Genomic DNA, 21,959 nt, shown 5'->3' on the forward strand with positions numbered 1-21,959 from the left:
CCACGTGATCAAAACAATCTTAAAGCGTCAAACCCGATTGGTCAGACCAGCGTTGGATAGACCTAAGCACGGGCGCTTCCTGTTTTAGTTTCTGCCTATAGGAAGAGAGCAACAAGATGGAGTCATGGTCAGATTTGCCAAAAGGAGGGCGGGGGAGGGCCTTGTATGCATCGTGGAATTTAGAGTAGCAATGGTCGAACATGTTACTCGCTCGTGTACTGCATTCGATATGCTGATAGAATTTAGGTAGCCTTATTCTCAAATTTGCTTTGTTAAAATCCCTACTACAATAAATGCAGCCTTAGGATATATGGTTTCCAGTTTGCATAAAGTCCATTGAAGTTCCTTGAGGGCCGTCTTTGTATCGGCTTGAGGGGGGATATACTTGGCTGTGACAATAACCAAGGAGAGTTCTCGTGGGAGATAATACGGTCTGCATTTGATTGTGAGGAGTTCTAGGTCAGGTGAACAAAAGGACTTGAGTTCCTGTATGTTGTTATGATTACACCATGAGTTGTTAATCATGAAACATACACCTCCGCCCTTCTTCTTACTGGAGAGATGTTTATTCCTGCCGGCGCGATGCACTGAAAATCCCATTGGCTGTACCGACTCCGACAGCATATCGCAAGCTAGCCATGTTTCTGTGAAACAGTATGTTACAATCTGCAAGTTCCCCTCTCCGTAGTTGAGTTTGTCATGTTTGTAATGCAGTGTTCAGGTCAGCTATTAGATTTGTGCCTGATTGAGATAATACCAGATCTCGTGCCTCTGATGACCTGACGTGAGAGAGAGAGAGAGTGACACATTATCTCAAACACACACAACTCCAGTCTGTCCCTGGCCCCTCCCACACCTGATTACACCTGCAGCGTCCTGGGAACTGGTTGTACAATGACAGACAGGGAGGGAGGAAGGGCAGAGCCTTGAGGTTAAACAACACAAACACAGTAATGCAGCAACCACCACTAGATGAGGAAACCTGCAGCGTAGGACAGGACCAAACTAACTAACTTCCTGTGATCTGCTTTTCTGGTCAAACTGGGACATGGAGAGGCAGTGTAGTACAGAGATGCAGCAGTGGAAACACATCCACATTGGAGAAGAGATTACTCAGGAACTGTCCAGATAGTTTTGTTGAGTATTGTTTACTTTTAATAACTGCAAACACCCACACACCCTGTCAGATATATCCCGAAATACATTGCTTCCTGCTGAGGAAAAGTAACTTTGTGTAGATATGTAGAACAGCAACTGTACATAATGATGTACATGTATTTAGGCAGGTTATGTCCTACTGTAGGTAATGTCTTACTGAAGGTTATGTCCTACTGTAGGTAATGTCTTACTGTAGGTGATGTCCTACCGTAGGTTACATCTTACTGTAGGTGATGTCCTACTGTAGGTAATGTCTTACTGAAAGTTATGTCCTACTGTAGGTTACATCTTACTGTAGGTGATGTCCTACTGTAGGTAATGTCTTACTGAAGGTTATGTCCTACTGTAGGTTACATCTTACTGTAGGTTATGTCCTACTGTAGGTTACATCTTACTGTAGGTGATGTCCTACTGTAGGTAATGTCTTACTGAAGGTTATGTCCTACTGTAGGTTACATCTTACTGTAGGTGATGTCCTACTGTAGGTTACATCTTACTGTAGGTGATGTCCTACTGTAGGTAATGTCTTACTGAAGGTTATGTCCTACTGTAGGTTACATCTTACTGTAGGTGATGTCCTACTGTAGGTTACATCTTACTGTAGGTGATGTCCTACTGTAGGTTCTATCCTACTGTAGGTTAAGTCTTACTGTAGGTTACGTCCCACTATAGGTTTTAAATCTTGCTGTAGGTTATATCCTACTGTATGTTATCTTACTGTAAGTTATGTCCTATTGTGTGAGAGAATATTTCATGCCAAAATAATTTGCTCTGTTTATGACTGAGAGCAGTGCAGTTGGGGTCAGGAGTGCAGTTGTACAGTTAGGCCTGTGTATAGTTTAGGCCCGATGACAAGTGATCTGTTTATCATGTGCATCTGGTGTAGAATCAGTTGAAGAGATGAATGTTTGTTAGTTTTTTCTCAGAGTGTAGCAGGGCTTTATATAGAACTTGTCTTTTTCTGAAGTAGCTCTTGTCAGGACTGACGTATGTGTGTGTAATAGCACCACTTGGTTATATGGTGAAGGGATGTCAGAGAAGAGGAGAGGTGGAGAGATGTTTAGATGCTGTCAATAATGCTTGTCAATGACACAGTAACTTTGCTCAGCCACAGTATTTGCTGTCACTGCATGTATTACTGTATTTCTGCATGTATTGCTGCATGTATTAACTGTTTTGCTGCATGTTTTACTGTATTGCTGCATGTACTTTTGTATTGCTACATGTATTAACTGTGTTTCTGCATGTATTAACTGTATTGTTGCATGTATTAACCGTATTGATGCATGTATTAACTGTATTGCTGCTTGTATTAACCGTATTGATGCATGTATTAACTGTATTGCTACATGTATTAACTGTGTTTCTGCATGTATTAACTGTATTGCTGCTTGTATTAACCGTATTGATGCATGTATTAACCGTATTGTTGCATGTATTAACCGTATTGATGCATGTATTAACCGTATTGATGCATGTATTAACCGCATTGTTGCATGTATTAACTGTATTGCTGCTTGTATTAACCGTATTGATGCATGTATTAACCGCATTGTTGCATGTATTAACCGTATTGATGCATGTATTAACCGTATTGATGCATGTATTAACCGTATTGTTGCATGTATTAACCATATTGATGCATGTATTAACCGTATTGATGCATGTATTAACCGTATTGTTGCATGTATTAATTGTACTGCTGCATGTGTTATTGTATTGCTGCATGTATTATTGTATTGCTGCATGTATTATTGTATTGCTGCATGTATTACTGTATTGCTGCATGTATTATTGTATTGCTACATGTATTACTGTATTGCTGCATGTATTATTCCCCATGTATTAAATGTTTTGAAATGGGTATATGGAATCAGGGCCAGTGTCCTCTCACTGCAGGGACATGATGAGTGTACGGCACTAGAAATGAATGGAGTGTGCGCGCACACACAATAACACAACGGGAGGTAGATGTCGGCAGGTTTGCCTTTCGGTTAGAGAGGCGAGCCAGCAACCGGAGGGTCGCCAGTTCTGGTATCAAATCCTAGATGCCATTGCCTGCCGTTGTGCCCTTGAGCAAGGCACTTACCCCCCACAACAACAGTTCCCCAGACGCAGTCATAAGTTTGGACACACCTACTCACCTACTCAGGAACAAGGAACTGAAAAACAGGAAGTGCAGTGACAGGAAGAGGAAGTTTGGGGTTAGAGCCGTTGCCGGACATTGCCCCCACAGTGAAGCATCATTGGACATGTTGAGTTGCCTGTCTTTGTCCTTCTCACCCTGTGGTAGGTGTGTTTTCATGGCTGCTTTGGTAACACAGCCCGCTCTTAGGGAAACAATAAGTGTGTGTGTGTGTGTGTGTGTGTGTGTGTGTGTGTGTGTGTGTGTGTGTGTGTGTGTGTGTGTGTGTGTGTGTGTGTGTGTGTGTGTGTGTGTGTGTGTGTGTGTGTGTGTGTGTGTGTGTGTGTGTGTGTGTGTGTGTGTGTGTGTGAGAGAGAGAGAGAGAACAGCAGGCAAGCATGTCATGAGGAGTCCAGATGGTGGGTGGAGAAAGCCCTTTGCTTTAATCCCTGCACCAGGATATCATACACACCCCCCCACCCCCATGGCCCCACACTAAGCATGTCCACTCTTCCCCTAAACACCCATCCTGACTGTCACTGTTGTAACAGCAAACTTTGGGAAGTGGGTGCTGCTTGTGGTTAAAATTAAGAAAGATCAGAACATTTTGCCTGTGTGCGCTTACTCTTCCGTGTGTGTGTGTGTGTGTGTGTGTGTGTGTGTGTGTGTGTGTGTGTGTGTGTGTGTGTGTGTGTGTGTGTGTGTGTGTGTGTGTGTGTGTGTGCGCGCGCGCGCGCGTCCGCGTGTGTGTGTGTGTGTGCGTCCGTGTCTGCCTATCATTATTTACTAGGTAGTGTGTCTGTTTTTCTCTTTAATATTTGATATGCATATGAAATGGCTCTGGTGAGTGTATTAGCTGGCCCTAGTGAGGATGCCCTACATATGTGTCACCACACACATTCTAACTTTGCTACACTAGGTTGGCTGCTCGCAGTCTTTGTGGTCTCAGTTATCAGAAAGTGTCCTACAGCATGTTCACAGCTCAGGTATATTTTTATATTTAGGTTCATGTCAATTTAGGGCAGAGAGAAAGTGAAAGTAATACAATGAAAAGATGAATATGGTCCCATCCAGATGAGATGCAGAGGGCAGTGCATTCTGGGCTGGAGAAACGCTCCCCTCAGCAGCACACAGGTTCACAGGCAGGGTCTGAAGGAGGCCGTGTGTCTCTCTCTCTGCTGTTCTATTTTCATGTGTGTGTGTGTGTGTGTGTGTGTGTGTGTGTGTGTGTGTGTGTGTGTGTGTGTGTGTGTGTGTGTGTGTGTGTGTGTGTGTGTGTGTGTGTGTGTGTGTCGCTTAGAGCAGTAATGATGAATGAGTCTCTCCTTTCTGTGCCACATTTTCTCTCTTTATCCGTCTACCCTCCTCCCTCTCTTCTCATCCACCAGTCTGCTTCCTCCCTTTCATCTGTCCTTTTCCTCTTTCAACTGTATTTCTCTTTTTGCTCTGTGCTTATTCCCCCCACTCTCTCCCTTTCTCTCTCTCTCCCTCTCTCCTAGTTTTCCCCAGTGCCCAGCCTCAGAGGGGGTAGCCTATAATCTAAAATTGGGATGTGTATGAGGGGAGGGTTAATCTAAAGAAAGTCTGGGTGGTTCAACACAGCCGTTTAATCCTAGGCCTTACTGTAAATCCTCCTGTCTGTCTCTCTGTGTTGTTGTGGATCCTCTGGCCTCAGTGTCTCAGGGAATTCCGTCTGTAACTGCATTACTGGATACTGGTTTCCTTTTCACTACAGCAGATTTGCTAAGTCTCCATTTCTCCAGAGAAGCTGAGCCAAGTAGCTACATTTATTAGGACTGTCAAGTTAACTTTTTGTAATTTTAGTGCTGTCTTTTTTATTTGTAGTTTATTGTCTGAAACTGTTCAAAGTACACTGAAAACATAAAAAAAAACATAATCTATACAGGTAACAACAACGATGCAATGTCCAAAAAAGTTGACATTTAGGTTAAAGAAAGTGTGCTTTATCAATTTACCTGATTTTGCTAACCATTACTTTGGACAAAATCAAGCAGTTATTATTCTTGTTATGCCTTTTGTAAAAAAAAATCTTAAATTACTTCTCAATTTGAGCAAATTCAGATTTAGCAATTAATTGTGATTAATGACAGCAAATCGTGCAATTAACTCATACATTTTGTTTTATCGTTTGACAGGCCTAACATTTATACATGCACTGCAATCTCAGTAAGAAGGACAACAAGTCAGACAGTCAGCTGTTGGTGAAGTTGCTTTAGGGATGGATCAAAATGTACAGAATGGGTACCTAGAGGTATAACGGTAGACCTACTGTCTGGGGTATAACGGTAGACCTACTGTCTGGGGTATAACGGTAGACCTACTGTCTGGGGTATAACGGTAGACCTACTGTCTGGGGTATAACGGTAGACCTACTGTCTGGGGTATAACGGTAGACCTACTGTCTGGGGTATAACGGTAGACCTACTGTCTGGGGTATAACGGTAGACCTACTGTCTGGGGTATAACGGTAGACCTACTGTCTGGGGTATAACGGTAGACCTACTGTCTGGGGTATAACGGTAGGCCTACTGTCTGGGGTATAACGGTAGACCTACTGTCCGGGGTATAACGGTAGGCCTACTGTCTGGGGTATAACTGTAGACCTACTGTCTGGGGTATAACGGTAGACCTACTGTCTGGGGTATAACGGTAGACCTACTGTCTGGGGTATAACTGTAGACCTACTGTCTGGGGTATAACGGTAGACCTACTGTCTGGGGTATAACGGTAGACCTACTGTCTGGGGTATAACGGTAGACCTACTGTCTGGGGTATAACGGTAGACCTACTGTCTGGGGTATAACGGTAGACCTACTGTCTGGGGTATAACGGTAGGCCTACTGTCTGGGGTATAACGGTAGGCCTACTGTCTGGGGTATAACGGTAGACCTACTGTCTGGGGTATAACGGTAGACCTACTGTCTGGGGTATAACGGTAGACCTACTGTCTGGGGTATAACGGTAGACCTACTGTCTGGGGTATAACGGTAGGCCTACTGTCTGGGGTATAACGGTAGACCTACTGTCTGGGGTATAACGGTAGGCCTACTGTCTGGGGTATAACGGTAGACCTACTGTCTGGGGTATAACGGTAGGCCTACTGTCTGGGGTATAACGGTAGACCTACTGTCTGGGGTATAACGGTAGACCTACTGTCTGGGGTATAACGGTAGGCCTACTGTCTGGGGTATAACGGTAGACCTACTGTCCGGGGTATAACGGTAGGCCTACTGTCTGGGGTATAACGGTAGACCTACTGTCTGGGGTATAACGGTAGACCTACTGTCTGGGGTATAACGGTAGACCTACTGTCCGGGGTATAACGGTAGACCTACTGTCCGGGGTATAACGGTAGACCTACTGTCCGGGGTATAACGGTAGACCTACTGTCCGGGGTATAACGGTAGACCTACTGTCTGGGGTATAACGGTAGACCTACTGTCTGGGGTATAACGGTAGACCTACTGTCTGGGGTATAACGGTAGACCTACTGTCTGGGGTATAACGGTAGACCTACTGTCTGGGGTATAACGGTAGACCTACTGTCTGGGGTATAACGGTAGACCTACTGTCTGGGGTATAACGGTAGACCTACTGTCTGGGGTATAACGGTAGGCCTACTGTCTGGGGTATAACGGTAGACCTACTGTCTGGGGTATAACGGTAGACCTACTGTCTGGGGTATAACGGTAGGCCTACTGTCTGGGGTATAACGGTAGACCTACTGTCTGGGGTATAACGGTAGACCTACTGTCTGGGGTATAACGGTAGGCCTACTGTCTGGGGTATCTGTCTGGGGTATAACGGTAGGCCTACTGTCTGGGGTAAAAACTGTAAAGTCTTGCATTAAGAAAGCATGCGAAGAGACCTGCAGAGTTGAATCCCTACTGGTCAGACTGGTTAAGTTATAGAAGGAAATGCCTCCCATACCCTCCGTGTGTGTGTGTGTGTGTGTGTGTGTGTGTGTGTGTGTGTGTGTGTGTGTGTGTGTGTGTGTGTGTGTGTGTGTGTGTGTGTGTGTGTGTGTGTGTGTGTGTGTGTGTGTGTGTGTGTGTGTGTGTGTGTGTGTGTGTGTGTGTGTGTGTGTGTGCGTGTGTGCGTGTGTGTGTGTTTGGTCATTTAAAATGTATATTCATACACACAGAACAGTAGGTGGGTTAGACCCTACATGTACGTGTGTGTTAGAATAGAAGGCTGGTTTCCTGTGCTATAGGTTCTGACTGTCAGCAGCTGAAACCTGACATACTGGACCGTTACACTGCTGTAAGAAACTCTTTAAACATCGCTATCAGACAGGGATACAGACAGACTGACAGACTGCCATGCAGAAGTTTAGACCTCTCTCAGCCATCTTCTATATCTCTTCACTTCCGTTGATACTTTCCATGAGGTATTACAGTGCTTTGGCTTGGTTGTGCTTGGTGAGTATCTTTGGATGACATTGTAACGTTTACTCTGGACTTCATACTGCTTTCAGCTGGGGAGAAATGCTGTAGTAACTAAGGGCTGTGTGTGTAAATGTTTGTATGGGGAGGTGGACAGACCGACAGAAACCTACACTAGGCTACAGTTAGAGAGTGTAAATGTTTGTATGGGGAGGTGGACAGACCGACAGAAACCTACACTAGGCTACAGTTAGAGAGTGTAAATGTTTGTATGGGGAGGTGGACAGACCGACAGAAACCTACACTAGGCTACAGTTAGAGAGTGTAAATGTTTGTATGGGGAGGTGGACAGACTGACAGAAACCTACACTAGGCTACAGTTAGAGAGTGGGACCCAGCTGTGACAGAAGGAGTGTTCAGGAGAGTAGCAGTCTCGTCTCTCACCGTCTCTGTCCTCGTGCTGTGTGTACAGACCGCCTCAGAAAGAGAGACTGAAAAGGGGATTTTTACTTTCATAACAAGATTAAAACAAATGAGATCAGCAAAAGGAGGGTGAGGAATTTCGTAAACACTTTAATGAGGTTTATGTGAAAGGTGTGTGTGCATAGTTTTATGGGAGGTTGTTTTAGTGTATGACTCAAGAAGGTATACTTTCTTTATTTGTGGCTAACTGCTGTAATCCTTGCTATATTTCAGGGGTGGGCAACGCCCCACCTTTTGTAGGCCCATGGATCAATTTCTCCCCCCCCCCCCCGGTCAGTCGGGGACTCAACCACCGGAGGTTGATTACACCTTAATTAGGGAGAACCGGCTTGTGTTAATGGTTTCCAGGTGTTTGATGCCATTTGCGCCGTTCCAGCCATTATTATAAGCCGTCCTCCCCTCAGCAGCCTCCACTGGTCTCAACTTACTGTTGAGAGTTAGAATAGCAGAATACTCGAGGTGCAATTTTGCATGTGTGGGTATGGATGTGGGTACACAGACCCGCTAGCCACTGCGCTCCCTCAAAATGAATTTTAAAAAATGGTGGCCCCCACCCCCATCAATGTTGCCCATCCCTGCTATAAGAATCAAGATATGACCACTTAAATCCTGATGGAATTGGATTGGACCATGGTTCTATAAATCTACATTACACGTCCCTCCATGTAGTCTACTTATTAAGGCTGAGTGTGGTATGTCAGTAAAGGTGTTTCTGAAGTTGATTAGTTCTTATTGTAAACGGCTTTGGGCTGCTGAATGTTCATCAACTCTCTCATCTCATTCTAATTCAGCACATTCTATTACATGTAATTGAATTACACATCCTTTCAGAGCCAATTCACCCTTGGTTCCCTCAGATCACCGCAAGGATAGTGCTAAGGTGAAGTGTGTGACGTGTGCCTTTGTGCTTGTGTGTGTTTGGACTTGTGTGTTGGTGTGCTATGTACTGTCTCTGTGTGTTGTCCCTCTGGTTGTTCTGAGGGAGAAGGGGGATGGAGGGAGGGAGGGAGGGAGTGAGGGAGGGAGTGAGGGAGGGAGTGAGGGAGGGAGGGAGGGAGGGAGTGAGGGAGGGAGGGAGGGAGGGAGTGAGGGAGGGAGGGAGTGAGGGAGTGAGGGAGGGAGTGAGGGAGTGAGGGAGTGAGGGAGTGAGGGAGTGAGTGAGGTAGGGAGGGAGTGAGGGAGTGAGTGAGGGAGGGAGGGAGTGAGGGAGGGAGTGAGGGAGGGAGTGAGGGAGTGAGGGAGGGAGTGAGGGAGGGAGTGAGTGAGTGAGTGAGGGAGGGAGGGAGGGAGTGAGTGAGTGAGTGAGTGAGTGAGGGAGGGAGTGAGTGAGTGAGGGAGTGAGGGAGGGAGTGAGGGAGGGAGGGAGTGAGGGAGGGAGGGAGGGAGGGAGGGAGGAGTGAGTGAGTGAGTGAGTGAGTGAGTGAGTGAGTGAGTGAGTGAGTGAGTGAGTGAGTGAGTGAGTGAGTGAGTGAGTGAGTGAGTGAGGGAGGGAGGGAGGGAGGGAGGAGTCTTCCCATTGGTGAGTTTCTCCACTGAGCTGAGTCACTTAGCTCTTAGGTGCAGTGCCTGTCTGCCTACCTGGGAAGATTGTGTGTTACTTTCCCTATTACTCCTGCTTGAGCTGCCTTGTCAGTCCTGTAAGGATTTCCTACTACTCTGTAGAAGAGGTTTTGGGTGAGTTTATTCTCCTGTTATGTCAGTGCTTCAGCTCTTCCCCTCCTCTCTCACATTTGTCTCTGTTTTCTTAGATGAATGTGGTATTGTGGTTGATATACAGTGTGGTTGGGTCTGTTTTTAGATGCAGATGTAGAGACTAGGGCAATATATCATGAATACCACTATCCCAGTATGGCTCCATGTACCGGGATGGATATTTACAATACCGCCCATAACAATATTTTGATACAGAGCTAAATTAAATAAAACATTCTATAAATTGGACTACTTCACTTTCAGATTTGTCCTATTTTAGGTTGAGTATAAAACCATCAGAATGATGAAAGACCATAAAAACCACTTAGAATTTATGTGTTGCCATTCTAGGGTCATGCACTAATCATAAAACATATTTAAAACTTTATTCTAAAATAAAGTCTAAAATTGAAACATATAGGATATGATATTTTGAAAGTATCGTCCAGCCCTAGGAACCTAGCAGAGACTAGACCACTCCAAGAACGTTCTAAGAGATGTTCTCACCTACTCCTATGTTCCCTCAGACTCTCTCTGACTCTGTACTGCACAGCATGGTCATTCATTATGTGTAGTACTCACGTTTTCCTTTTTCACTGAGACACAACCCACTGGGCACAGACATCAGTTAAACGTCTATTTTCTATTTACATTTGGTTAAGTTGTCAACTAACGTGAATTCAACATGAAATCAACAAAAATATATATTTCAAAGTTGGGCTAAAAAAAATACTAAATCCTCTTACGTTGATGACTTTTTGCAAATGTAATCGGTTTTCACATTGATTAAACATCATCATGTTTTGTATTATTAAAATGTTTTAATGATGTGGAAGCAACGTTGATTCAACCATTTTTTGCCCAGTGGGAAATATAATCAGCTTTTCACAGGGGGTTCAGATAGTGTTGATTCTGTGGTTCTATTGAAGATTTAGCAACATATTGTCATGTTGTTTTGAGGCTTCCTGGAGTTGGACAATTCCCACAGCTGTTGGCATTTGCACTGAAAGTATCAGATAATGATATCAAGTAATGTTATGGTCACAGTATTTCGTAATTGCAGGTCCAAGGACCAGTTTTGAATTGTTGATATATTTACTCGTATGTTGTGGATCTATTCACTTTCACATCTAAATCCCTTCCATTTTTCTTGTATGTTACGTCATACATCCGTGCTCCTAACTGGAAATCACCATGAGAAATTCCCATACCACCCATTTTGAATCCCAGGCAGAGTTTGTTATACACTGTGGGATATTCTGTGTGATGAGAGTAATGTGACCCCTTGGGCACAGTTCTCTGGTCTATTTTGGTTAGAAGTAAAAGCTGTAACTTAGATCCTAGTTTGAAGATATAGTCTGAAGATACAGTCTGAAGCTCAGTCTCAGAGTTGTTCTCAGACACTCCCTCTCTTATGTCTCAGGGTACTAGGTGACTGACTGGGTGGAGACATACAGGTGTGCCTATTGTTTTTACTCACAGTTCTCGCTTGAGAATCGTGACACATGTTGCCTCAGGATTAGTAAGTGAGTTAGATAGATAGGTAGGTAGGTAGGTAGGTAGGTAGGTAGGTAGGTAGGTAGGTAGGTAGGTAGGTAGGTAGGTAGGTAGGTAGGTAGGTAGGTAGGTAGGTAGGTAGGTAGGTAGGTAGGTAGGTAGGTAGGTAGGTAGGTAGGTAGGTAGGTAGGTAGGTAGGTAGGTAGGTAGGTGATCAGTGGTTTATGTAACAGGTCAGGTACTCTGTGTGATGTCAGAACCCTTAAGGGGGTGTGAAGGCCGTTACTTGTCACACAGACTCACCCCAGGCTGAATGCCTTTAATGAATAGTTGAGGAACATGTTCTACAGGGCAATTTCACAGTAACCGTGACACTGAGACTCAGTTTTCACTTGCAAATATATGTCAAACAAAAACCAATGATTGCAAAGTTAAACAAACCATACAACTCTATGCACAATGACTACTTTGAACAATTTCCACTGAAAATTGTACCATTTACACAGTAACAGAGTGACACAGTTTGGTAACAGATGCAAAGCTTTGTAACAGAATGACAGCACAAACTTTGCATTTGCACTGTTCTTCAAGAAAATGTGTTTTTGTAAAATATCTGTGTCAGCGTAGAATTGCCCTAGAGCAACAAACAGTAAAGACTGTGGCATTCATTACCTTTACATACAGTATATCTACTTAACTATGGTATGTATGCATATCTATTGAACTAAGGAAAGAAATGACTGGAAAGAAAATGATCATGTCACTTAGAAGTAGATACTGTTATACCACAAATTAGATACAGCCTTTTCAAGCATCCACTTAAAAACAAGATACTGTATATTCCAAGAGGCATCGTGGTTGGTCTCTCCTGTTATTTTCCCTCTCTCTCTGTGAGGTAATGGGTATGGATGCGCTGCTCTTCTCTCTGATTACGGAGAGAAGTGGTTTTGTTAAATTGATGCATTCCTTTATCCTTCTCTCTGAGCCTGGTGGTATTGGTAAACATGCATTCTTGTGTGTCTCGGTGCGTTCAAGACAACTCGTAACTCTGAAATCTCAGACTTCAGTGCTTTCAAGACAACTGGGCTCAGACGGGAAAACATGTTTTGAGCGTTCATCCAACAAGTCGGAAATTCTGACAGGGAGGACAGGGAGGGAGGGGTCTTCTAAAAGGAAGCGATATCTTTAGTAGCACCAGCAGTACACTGGGGGATTTAACACACAAACTGATCTTCCTCACTATTATCCTCCTCTTCTCTGTTGACATGTCATGAAAGACCAAGAGGACAGAGTATTTGGTCTATTTTCAGTTCTCTGCCTTGCAATAAAGTGATAGAGTTCAATACTGGGGAGAATGTTTTTATTATGTGTCATATGAAACAATTTATATGCTATTATTTTGATAAATGCTAGATAAATGTCTGATCATATTCATTGGATAATTCTTGAGGATTTACTCTTGACTGTCTTGACTGGCTGAGAAACGAATGCCATGATTTCCACTTGAGTCGGTCTAAAATGATTTTGAAGCAAGTGAATGCCCTCAGACTAGTTCTCCCTGCCTGCCCAATAGTAAAATATAATGTAGTCTTGGGACGGTTCGGGCCAGTTGCCATGGTAGCAGGTCTCCCACAGTGTAAATCAAGGACAGAGCCTCAGGTGGGATTGTGTTCACCTGAACTCTGCATTCACTATTCACTATTCACTATTTGATTTAGCTGTGGATTCTCAATATTTGCTCACTTTCCAGTTTTCACAGAATCCTGTTCTGCCCTGTACCCCAGGCTCAGAACCCACCTTGCAAACATGCAATTAGGGTAACTGATGTAGGCTAATACAGTTTTCATTTTGCATCAGAAGACTGACATTAATATTAAAGAGAAGAGGAAAGGAGTTGATTCAATTTACTGTGCTAATAGTGTGATATAGAAATGGCAAAAACGTTGGCTTGGTCTGGTGTTGTTTGGTACCTTGTCAGATAGAACATGACCATTCAGACCTGAGGCTGTTTCAATGGGCCCATCTCCCACAAGGTTGTCACACAGAAGCCATGTTTCCATCTGCCACAGAACTAACTCCCCTTCTCCCCGGTGGAGCTCAAAGAGGAAGAGAATGAAATATGTCTCTGAAATAACCCAGAAAGGGTCTCTTTGTGCTCCATAACAACTTAATGTCCACATGCTTTGATTTAACAGGACGCTGGCTGCTAATTTGCATGGGGGTCTGTGGCGGGCCGCTTTTAACATGAGGAGGCCAGGTGTGTGTGTGTGTGTGTGTGTGTGTGTGTGTGTGTGTGTGTGTGTGTGTGTGTGTGTGTGTGTGTGTGTGTGTGTGTGTGTGTGTGTGTGTGTGTGTGTGTGTGTGTATTTCCACCTCCGTAATGTTTACAGATGGAATCTGCAGTAGGGGAAACAGATCCACTGGTGGTATTGTTTAGTTGCAGAGCTGAGGAGCATCTCAGCATGGTCAATAAATTGCAGTACATATTGTGTTCTTCTGTTGTCCAAAGGGGAAAAAATGGGTTTGTTTTCAGTAACTTCTTTGTTGTAATATCGCAAACGGACGTGGCTGTTTCACAGTGAAGGATTCCAGCTTTAAAGAGGAGATCTGCAGTTCAAACAATAACAAAGTCGTCACCTAGCCACTGTTTGGGTATACAGCTGAGGGATGGGCCTGGAAAAATGTAACCACTCTCAAATTCATAGACAGAGCTATGGATGCAAGAACTGCCCATCCATGATAACACAATTCTAATTTTATTAACCAAGTTTGAAGGCCATACAGTGTTTATTTACAATTACATTGTTTACAAACAAGGGAGTAAAACAAACATATTTTGGGTTCTGATGAGGTACGACAGTTGAACTAAGCTCATGAGTCATTTATGAATTCTATTCAAGAATCAGTGGGTATATATCATTGATTTAAAAGATAAAAAAATGGACGTAGCTGTCGCAGATTGCCCCTTTAAAGTTAGATTTGGGGGTGAGGCATCCTAGAGGAGAACTTCATCCTACTTCAACTCAGAGACAACAGAAACAGGTAGGGCCAGAGGTCCATACACGCCACAGGTGTTTACATCCGTGACATACAGTACACCTAGAGCCACACACTGGCTGCTCTGTTGTGGAGAGGGTCTGCATTTCACTGTGAGTGAAAACATGTAGCTGTTTTACACCAGAATGACAGGGTGTTTGACATGTTAATAATAACCTCTGGAGATGTACTATAGAGGGTGTCACTGACTCTCTACAATCACTAACATACATGGTCCGCTTGGCGACTTGAAGTGGAGCCTTGATTTTGGTTATATGGACCAAAACATGTTGTACATTTCCCCTTTAAAGTGATTGCAGATGATGTCAAGCATTTAATCAGCCGAGTTCTTGAGGCCAGCTCTATAATTATCCACAAAACTTAGGCCATGTTTAGAAAGTCGCCCCAGCAGATCGTGAGACTTTCCAACTCAGTCACTACTAGACCATTCCTTGTAAAAGCCTGTGTTGTCTGTAATTGAAGCGGAGCTGTAAAAATAGCTAGAGTGTACGAAACATTAAGAACACCTGCTCTTTCCATGACAGACTGACCAGGTGAATCCAGGTGAAAGCTATGATCCCTCACTGATGTCACTTGTTAAATCCACTTCAATCAGTGTAAATGAAGGGGAGGAGACCGGTTAAAGAAGGATTTGTAAGCCTTGAGACAATTGAGACATGGATTGTGTATGTGTGCCATTCAAAGGGTGAATGGGCAAGACAAAAGATTTAAGTGCCTTTGAACGGGGTATGGTAGTAGGTACCAGGCGCATCGGTTTGTATCAAGAACTGCAACACTGCTGGGTTTTTCACGCTAAACAGTTTCCCGTGTGTATCAAGATTGATCCACCACCCAACGGACATCCAGCCAACTTGACCCAACTGTGGGAAGCATTGGAGTCAACATGGGTCAGCATCCCTGTGGATCACTTATCGACACCTCGACGAATTGAGGCTGTTCTGGGGGGAAAAGGCGAGAGGGGGTGGTTCAAACGCTATATTGGGAAGGTGTTCTTATTGTTTTATATACTCAGTGTACAGCACCATGTATACATTCTGGGAGTTAAAGGTGCTGTCTAAAACCTAAAAGGGTTCTTCGGCTGTCCCCATAGGTGAACCCTTTGATGAACCCTTTTTGGTTCCAGGTAGAAAGAACCCTTTTGAGTTCCATGTAGAACCCTTTCCACAGAGGGTTCTACATGGAACCCAAAATAGTTCTACCTGGAACCAAAAAGGGTTCTACCTGGAACCAAAAGGGGTTCTCCTACGGAAACCTTTTGGAAACCTTTTTTCTAAGAGTGTAGAATGCCACAGGAGATTCTTCCTTGTTATGATGAGTGAGTCATACTTTTTTATAGCGGTATGGTGAGTTGAAGGTACGCTATAAAAAGTATGATACTTTTTGAGCAAAGAGGAACAGTTATCTATTTTTAAGATTGAAGAGATTGAGTTTATTAAAGTTATTTAGGTCACATTTCATTTATTCATTCTACTGGGATGGGACTTCATTGAACTCATCCTGTCTTCTCTGTAGACTTACTGATCATGGAGCGAATGAGAAAATTAGCTTGTATCATCACATGCAGTAATGCAGGCTCTGCAGCGCTAGTGAATGGACAGCCTCTCAGGGCAAATGGACAATGTTACACATTGATTATGACGTACACGGCTATCCAGAGCATCCCAAACTTGCTCAATGGGTGACATGTCTGGTGAGTAAGCAGGCCATGGAATAAGTGGTACATTTTCAGCTTCCAGGAATTGCGTATAGATCCTTGACATGGAGCAGTGCATTATCATGCTGAAACATGAGGTGATGACGGCGGATGAATGGCACAATAATAGGCCTCAGGATCTCGTCACGGAATATCTGTGTGACACCGAACTGCAGTCAGGTCAAGACCCTGGTGAGGACAACGAGCATGCAGATGAGTTTCCCTGAGACGGTTTCTGACAGTTTGTGCAGAAATATTTCAGTTGTGCAAACCAACAGTTTCATCAGCTGTCAGGATGGCTGGTCTCAGACGATTCCGCAAGGGAAGAAGCCGAATGTGGAAGTCCTGGGCTGGCATAGTTACACGTGGTCTGTGGTTGTGACGTTGGAAGCAGCTTATGGTAGAGAAATGAATATTCAGCTCTGGTGGACATTCCTGCAGTCAGCATGCAAATTGCTCGCTCCCTCAAAACTTGAGACATCTGTGGCATTGTGTTGTGTGACAAAACTGCACATTTCAGAGTGGCCTTTTATTGTCCCCAGCACAAGGTGCACCTGTATAATGATCATGCTGTTTAATCAGCTTCTTGATATGCCACACCTGTTAGGTGGATGGATTATCTTGGCAAATGAGAAATCCTCACTAACAGGGGAGTAAACAAATTAGTGTACAAAATGTGCAAGAAATAAGCTTCTGATGTGTATGGAACATTTCTGGTATCTTTTATTTCAGCTCATGAAACACGGGACCAGCACTTTACATGTTGCGTTTATATTTTTGATCAGTGTACATGACTGCTCTTAATGGAGACTACCCAGAGTGCTAAAGCTCTTTATGTCTCTATAATGTAACAATACCTCCTGCTTGGCCTCAGTGACATGGTGCCATGTATGGTGGTTTTACCTTAATAGGTATGGCTGTGCATAGTGTGTAGAGCAGACTATGGGGTGGTAGCCTTGCTGTCAACAGTTCCTTGCTGTCAACAGCCCTGTCATCCTATCTGTCTCTCTGTCTGTCAGTTAAACACTGGAGTGAAGCTGGACCATCGGTCACCAGCTGGTTAGACTAGGCTCAGTGCTGCTGATAATGAACTACATGGAGACTCCAATGTTTTGCTTCAGGCCATTTGTGTGATATGTGTTTTTGTACCTGCAGCCATGGGCCAAACGGCCAAATGAATAGTCAAATGATGGAGGAGAATATAGTGAAGTGGAATACAATCATTGCAAGCAAGGGGCAGTGGGGGATATTCTGTGAGGATTAGCTGGAGCAACACTTAATCTGCTCATACGCAACACTGTGGCCAAATGAGTGTTGTTGAGAGTTTGGAATATAACCGTTCCTCTTTGCTCTCTCTTCCTCTCCTTCGCGCTCTCTCTCTCTGTTCCAGCTCTAAGCAGCAGCCCCAGTGAACGCGGCAGCGGCCCCCGCAGTACGAGAGTCAGTCGGACAGGTCTGTGTGGGAAGAGTCCCAGTGAGAAGAGCAGGAGGGGTGTCAATGGAAGAGGCTTGGCCAGCAGGCCCTTACTGCAGCCCAAACCACAAGGTACTGATGATAATGCTGTTTAATAGGACATTTAGCAGACAGTTTTATCCAAACCGACTTACAATAGTGACTTCATACACTTTAGAATATGTGACCCCAGTTGTAATCGAACCCATGACCCTGGTGTTGTTAGTACCAACCAGGGTTGGGGTCAATTCCACAAATTCAATTCTCTCTCCCTGTAAATTCAATTTAATTTAATTCAAATTCCAGGTCAGTCTTAGAATTCAAATAGAAATCAATTCCTCTGAATTCCAATGTTAGCTAAATTCCAGCCGTTCAATTCCCATGGCACCGTATTTGTCATATCTTTAATCTGAGTCTCAGACCTGGAGGGAAAGCGGTCTTTACAGGTTCTATCAGCATACCTGTCAGCTTGGTTCCAGCTCTTAGCCAACTGTTGGGAAAGAAATTGTTTGACCAAATACAATGCCATTTCTCTGTAAACAAATTGACAACAGACTTTCAGCATGCTTATAGAGAAGGGCACTCAACATGTACTGCACTGACCCAAATGACTGATAATTGGTTGAAAGAAATTGATAAAAAGACGATTGTGGGAGCTGTACTGTTAGATTTCAGTGCAGTCTTTGATATTATTAACCATAACCTGTCATTGAGAAAACTAATGTTTGTAAACTGTCATGGTCAAAACATATACATTCAATTGTTGTAAAGATAGGGAGAGGTCTGTCCATAATAAAGAGATGCTGTGCTTTTCTGACACCACACTCCATAGAGCCTGCATGGCCTGCAGACTCTAGTTTTATCTTATCTTGATTATCGTCCAGTCTTCATATGGTAAAGTACTGCAAGAAAGACCTTGTGTTGAACACTGTGCGATGTTTAACAGTGAGAACGGCAGAATGGTGAACTTACTAAATGACTGAGAGTTTGACTGTGTGATATTAGGTTGCTTCTTGTGTAAATATTTCCGTCTGGATTTTAATGATTTGTATGTCTTCGCTGCAGCTGGCCCAAAACAGCGGCACGTCTTGCTCTTCATTGTAATCAGAGGGCTGATATAAATACTATGCATGCAAGTCTCTCTTGGCTAAGACTTGAGGAGAGACTGACCTGCATCACTTCTTGAGTTAGAAACATTAATGTGTTGGAAATTTCAAATTGTTTGCATAGTCAACTTACGCACAGCTCTGACACACACACTATCCCACCAGACATGCCACAAGGGGTCTTTTCACAGTCCCCAAATCCACAACAAACTCAAGAAAGCGTACAGTATTATATAGAGCCATTATTGCATATTGCTCAAATGAACAGCAAACCTGGTTTAAAAAAACCGATACAGCAACACCTCATGGCACAACGCCTCTCCTCTATTTCACCTAGATATTTTGTACAGTCATGGCCAAATGTTTTGAGAATGACACAAATATTAATTTCCACAAAGTTTGCTGCTTCAGTGTCTTTAGATATCTTTGTCAGATGTTACTATGGAATACTGAAGTATAATTACAAGCATTTCATAAATGTCAATGGCTTTTATTGACAATTACATGAAGTTTATGCAAAGAGTCAATATTTGCAGTGTTGACCCATCTTTTTCAAGACCTCTGCAATCCGCCCTGGCATGCTGTCAATTAACTTCTGGGCCACATCCTGACTGATGGCAGCCCATTCTTGCATAATCAATGCTTGGAGTTTTTCAGAATTTGTGGGGTTTGTTTGTCCACCTGCCTCTTGAAGATTGACTACAAATTCTCAATGGGATTAAGGTCTGGGGAGTTTCCTGGCCATGGACCCAAAATATCGATGTTTTGTTCCCCAAGCCACTTGGTTATCACTTTTGCCTTATGGCAAGGTGCTCCATCATGCTGGAAAGGGCATTGTTTGTCATCAAACTGTTCCTGGATGGTTGGGAGAAGTTGCTCTCGGAGGATGTGTTGGTACCATTCTTTATTCATGGCTGTGTTCTTAGGCAAAATTGTGAGTGAGCCCACTCCCTTGGCTGAGAAGCAACCCCACACATGAATGGTCTCAGGATGCTTTACTGTTGGCATGACACAGGACTGATGGTAGCGCTCATCTTGTCTTCTCCGGACAAGCTTTTTTCCGGATGCCCCAAACAATCGGAAAGGGGATTCATCAGAGAAAATGACTTTACCCCAGTCCTCAGCAGTCTAATCCCTGTACCTTCTGTAGAATATCAGTCTGTCCCTGATGTTTTTCCTGGAGAGAAGTGGCTTCTTTGCTGCCCTTCTTGACACCAGGCCATCCTCTAAAAGTCTTCGCCTCACTGTGCGTGCAGATGAACTCACACCTGCCTGCTGCCATTCCTGAACAAGCTCTGTACTGGTGGTGCCCCGATTCCGCAGCTGAATCAATTTTAGGAGACGTCCTGGCGCTTGCTGGACTTTCTTGGGCGCCCTGAAGCCTTCTTCACAACAATTGAACTGCTCTCCTTGAAGTTCTTGATGATCCGATAAATGGTTGATTTAGGTGCAATCTTACTTACTCAATCTTACTTACTCAGTCGGCATGACAGAGTGATCTCCAGCCTTGTCCTCGTCAACACTCACACCTGTGTTAACGAGAGAATCACTGACATGATATCAGCTGGTCCTTTTGTGGCAGGGCTGAAATGCAGTGGAAATGTTTTTGGGGGATTCAGTTCATTTGCATGACAAAGAGGGACTTTGCAATTAATTGCAATTCATCTGATCACTCTTCATAACATTCTGCAGTATATGCAAATTGCCATCATACAAACTGAAGCAGCAGACTTTGAAAATGAATATTTGTGTCATTCTCAAAACTTTTGGTCACGACTGTATGTATTGATTTGTAGGCTATGGGTGAGGTTGTTAAATGTATATAGTTCTGTCCTTGAGCTGTTCTTGTCTATTAATGTTCTGTATTATGTCATGTTTCCATGTTTTGTGTGGACCCCAGGAAGAGTAGCAAATTCCAATTAGAATGTAAAACCCTCAGGCTTTCAGGCTGATCATGTCACTATTCAGACAGCCTAGCTATGCTGGAAATATAGAAATACAGGTTGACATGTTTCAAAACATATCGTGCAGTAAATGTTTTATACTATGTGCATTAATTCCATTAACTGGGATTTCCAATTCAATTCCAATGCAAAATGTCAAAACAGTCTAATTCCAATTCCATAACTTGAAGATTGTTACATTTAATTTAATTCAACGTAAATTCTCCACTTCATGAGTGATTTCAAGAATTGAATTGGAATTTCAAATGAATTTGGAAATGACCCCAACCCTGCTTAGTCTTTTACCACAACCTTACCACCTGAGCCACACAGACAACAGAGCGCTGAGAGCAGTGCTGTTCAGACATACTGACACTCGTTTACATCTAGATAAGTACTCACACGTGACTCAGAACATACATGACAAAACAGCTCTCGCGACACAGAAGAGCGAGTTATGGAACCAGACACGGTGTGACACTGGTGAAACCTTGACTTTAGTGATGTTGCATTCCTCTTTTATTGGAACACAGTAAATCATTCTCTAGAGATAAGAAGGACAATTCTAACCCTCTACCAGTGTTGGGGAAGCTACTCTGAAAATATATACACTGAGTATACAAAACATTAGGAACACCTTCCTAATATTGAGTTGCCCCCCCCCCCCCCCCCTTTTGCCCTCGGAACATCCTCAATTCGTTGGGGGCATGACCTCTACAAGGTGTCAAAAGCGTTCCACAGGGATGCTGGCCAATGTTGACTCCAATGCTTCCCACAGTTGTGTCAAAGTTGGCTGGATGTCCTTTGGGTGGTGGACCATTCTTGATACACACAGGAAACTGTTGAGGGTGAAAAACCCAGCAGCGTTGCAGTTCTTGACACAAACCGGTGCGCCTGGCACCTACTACCATAGCTCATTCAAAGGCACTTAAATCTTTTGTCTTGCCCCTTCACCCTTTGAATGGCACACACGCAATCCATGTCTCAATTGTCTCGAGGCTTAAAAATCCTTCTTTAACCTGTCTCCTCCCCTTCATCTACACTGATTGAAGTGGATTTAACAAGTAACATCAATAAGAGATCATAGCTTTCACCTGGTCAGTCTATGTCATGGAAAGAGATGGTGTTCTTAATGTTTTGTACACTCAGTGTAGTTTACCAAGCTACCAATTACTTCACACTGGAAGAGGTTTAGCTACCTTAAAGAAACATAGTTTACTTAAATAAGTTACTTTGAGAAAGTAGTTCACTACATCCAAACTACTTTATGAAGAATTATCATATGAGCTTAAATCTGAAATGTCATAGACGACAAATTGCAAGAACAGATCACTTTGGGGTAATAT

At 43.5% G+C, this 21,959-nt stretch overlaps 1 protein-coding gene across 5 annotated transcripts in view; it reads left to right on the forward strand.

Moving 5' to 3' along the window:
• Positions 1–21,959, forward strand: part of LOC106561377 (FYVE, RhoGEF and PH domain-containing protein 4) — a 108,445-nt gene that overhangs the window by 55,392 nt on the left and 31,094 nt on the right. For 3 of the 5 annotated variants that reach the window (XR_006757071.2, XM_014125258.3, XM_014125259.3), the window contains exon 2: positions 17,502–17,657. Coding sequence is in view for 1 of the 5 variants with exons in the window: in XM_014125258.3 (XP_013980733.3) it covers positions 17,502–17,657 (156 nt within the window). In the remaining 4 variants the exon portion in view is untranslated. Of the gene's footprint in view, positions 1–364; positions 1,137–9,770; positions 9,847–17,501; positions 17,658–21,959 lie in introns of those variants that run through there. The other 2 variants (XM_045688333.2, XM_014125260.3) reach the window with 2 other exon arrangements.

Source organism: Salmo salar, chromosome 10 (assembly GCF_965601325.2).
Source record: "Salmo salar chromosome 10, fSalSal1, whole genome shotgun sequence".
Classification (NCBI taxonomy): domain Eukaryota; kingdom Metazoa; phylum Chordata; class Actinopteri; order Salmoniformes; family Salmonidae; genus Salmo; species Salmo salar.